Source organism: Zingiber officinale, chromosome 1A, assembly GCF_018446385.1.
Source record: "Zingiber officinale cultivar Zhangliang chromosome 1A, Zo_v1.1, whole genome shotgun sequence".
In the NCBI taxonomy this organism is placed as follows: domain Eukaryota; kingdom Viridiplantae; phylum Streptophyta; class Magnoliopsida; order Zingiberales; family Zingiberaceae; genus Zingiber; species Zingiber officinale.
This window is the reverse complement of record NC_055987.1, coordinates 156,735,676-156,738,663: the sequence shown is the minus strand read 5'-3', so window position 1 is coordinate 156,738,663 and position 2,988 is coordinate 156,735,676. Positions and strand designations below refer to the sequence as shown.

The following is a 2,988-nucleotide window of genomic DNA, read 5'->3' as shown; positions in this document are numbered from 1 at the left end:
TGCGTACCTCTGGAGCATGACCGATGTCAGGGAATGTCAGGTGTTATGACCTATTTGGTGATAGAGGACGCGTGACACCCTCTCATGAACTGGAAGAAGGTTCCATTCGCAGATAACCGTAGACCATTAGAATATTCCCTGCCATACAGTAGTTATTATTTGACAGGCGATTACGATTTCCTGACCTTGTTGTCGCACCCAAGTATGACTAGGGGTAGCTCGGGATGATCGGGAGTTGGCCTCCTGAGAGAACCAGGTTTGGATATGATCGAGGTGTGAAAACCCAACCAGTTGGAGCAGGTTAGACATCACCCCGATTACACATCCTGATTCAGATTTGGGATCCTGATCTATAAGCACCCGACCGAGCCTCATGTGGCTGATGACACCAGGCGGTCTATCTCTTCTTTCCCTAACTGCTGACTATCACACCCCCTTGACTTTTGACTGTCACGACCCCTTGACTTCTGACTGTCACACCCCCTTAACTTCTGATTGTCACATCTCTTTAACTTCTGAATGTCACATTCCCTTGACTTCTGACCGTCACGCCCTTTTGACTTTTAATTACCTGATCTTATCGGATCTCACTCTTATACACCGTATCAATCAACATATTATAGTTTATGGAAAATCGAATCTGAGCATTCATGTCACTTCTTTGAAAAAACCACGATCATGTTCCAGATGAAGGGATCAATGTAGATTTTGTTCAGCAAAATGAATAAATAGGGCGAAAGAGGATTACCCTATTATAAACCTTTATCACAATGAAACCAAGAGTTTGGTCAATTGTTTGCAAGAATCGCTAGCTCCTTGTGCACTAGTTGCGATGCACAGATATAAGAGACCCTAATACTTGTTCGTTTGATGAAGGCAAACTCTACTGTCATGCATAAGGTTTGAAGTACAACTTTGCAACTGAATTGCAAGTACTTTTAAAATCATGTTCACTAATAAATATTATAATGTAATAGGATAAAAATTCACCTTCAAATTTTGGAGTGATAATAAAAGGAGTCATCATATATTTCATCATCACTTCTTATCCAACCCTGGAATGATTTCAAACATTAGAGCATTGATAGATGTTGAAGAACAACAGGACAGTGTCAATAAATTACAAGCGGAAAAAAGTGCATCCGATTTCAGAGAACAGAGCGTTGTTGAATGCCACAGAGTTTAGTTCATTTGCATCTGCTCCCTGAGAAATGCTCGATCAGGTGCGTCAGGTTGGAGTGGGACGAACCCCCTTCTTCCATGGCCTCCTTCGCTGTCTCCGCTAACTCCGCCGCCTTCCTCCTCCTTTCTTTACCTTCCGGTCCTCCATCCATGAGAGTCCTCACCCGCTCCTCCACCTGCTCCCTCTTCACCAACGTCTCTATGTCATCCATCCCGATGTAATTTGGCACCTTCACCCCAATCGCAACTCCAACCTTCAGCACTTGCACGATAATCCTCTCGTTATAGAACTGATCCGAAAAATGAGGCCAGGAGATCATCGGCAGTCCAGCCATGATCGTCTCCAAGATCGTGTTCCACCCGCAGTGCGTCATCACTCCTCCGACGGCAGGGTGAGGCAGGATGACTGCCTGCGGCGCCCACCCTCTGATCAGCAGCGCCCTCGATCCCACTCTCGCCTCGAATCCTCCGGCTAGCCATTCTTCCACCTCCGGCGATAACTCCTCCTTGCTCCTGATCACCCAAATGAACGGATGCCCTGACGCCTCCAGTCCCAGCCCGATCTCCATCATCTGCGACGGCGCCACGCGTGTGAGGCTCCCGAAGCTGACGTAGATCACCGACCGCGGCATCATCGCGTCGAGCCAAGCCAAGCATCGCTCCGTGTCGATGGACGCCTTCATCCCCCTCATGGACATGTCGACGACGCTCTGACTGTGCGACAGCAACGGACCCACCGTCCAAATCTTCTTCCCCATGGCCTTTTCGTACCCGGATACGTAGGAAGGTTCCAAGTCGTAGAAAGTGTTGAAAATCACACCGTCGGCGGTGAACTCCGCTTCGCGCACGTCTTTATCCATCTGCACGAAAGCAGGGCCAGGGAAGAACCCCGGCGCTTGGGCCTTTGTCAGCTTGATTACGTGCTCCTTCGGCAAGCCTGGAACCGCGAACGGCTCGTTCTCGTCGACTAATCTCTCCAACATCTTGTGGCCCCAAATCTGGTGGGTGCAGAGGAGCGCGAAGCAGCACATGCTATAGAAGATGAGCCGCGGAACTCCGAGTCTCTCGGCTATCCTGCGCGTCCACGGTTGGCAGAAGTCGCAGACCATGACATCCGATCGGTGCTGCTCCAGGTAGAGCTCGAGCGGGCGGGATAGGAGCTTCGAGGAGGCTTCGTTGAAGGTGATGTACATCTCTGTTTTGGGGAGGGTGTCGAAGTTCTCGCATCCGGGAGGGAGGCCGGCCTCGTGGACTGGGAAGGGGAGCTCGACGAACTGGATGGGGAGACGGCGGGCTGCGGCGCGGTCGATGGTGTGGCGGATGCGGGAGGCGTTGAAGGGGGTGGTGATGAAGCTGACGAGGACGCCGCGGAGGGCGAGTTGGTGGGCGAGGTCGAGCATGGGAATGATGTGGCCCTGCGTCATCAGGGAAACCAGGGCGAAGTGCAACGCCGGCGGCCGTTCCCGGTGACGTTCCTCCTCCATGGACGGCGGGGATGATGACGAATTGCCGTTGGCGTGCGCACCTAAACAGTCACCCTCACTTGCGTAATTTAATTTACTTCTTACGGAGGAGACGGCGCCGAAGTTATGTTTTTTAATAATTTTTTAGAATATTTTCCTTTCGACCCCAGAGTTTCTTATTTTAAAATGTTTCTTTAATACTCTAAATTATCAAAATACCTCCAATAATTTTCTTACTTTTTCAATTTTTTCCTCTAAATTCTATGATCAAAATACTTGATCTACATTGAGGGTCTAAACTTGAATATTTTATATACAAAATAATTTTGAAACTAATAGATAT

The 2,988-nt window shown here is 49.2% G+C and overlaps 1 protein-coding gene across 1 annotated transcript; it reads right to left on the bottom strand.

Moving 5' to 3' along the window:
* Positions 1-1,045: 1,045 nt before the first annotated feature.
* Positions 1,046-2,742, bottom strand: LOC122038131 (UDP-glycosyltransferase 73C1-like). The gene has a single exon (XM_042597740.1). It carries the CDS (start codon positions 2,664-2,666, stop codon positions 1,188-1,190), a length of 1,479 nt encoding a protein of 492 aa, XP_042453674.1. The 5' UTR covers positions 2,667-2,742; the 3' UTR covers positions 1,046-1,187.
* Positions 2,743-2,988: the final 246 nt, after the last annotated feature.

What these genes read in the sequence shown, in the direction of transcription:
- LOC122038131 (XM_042597740.1), bottom strand. Translation starts at nt 2,666, where the DNA reads ATGGAGGAGGAACGTCACCGGGAACGGCCGCCGGCGTTGCACTTCGCC.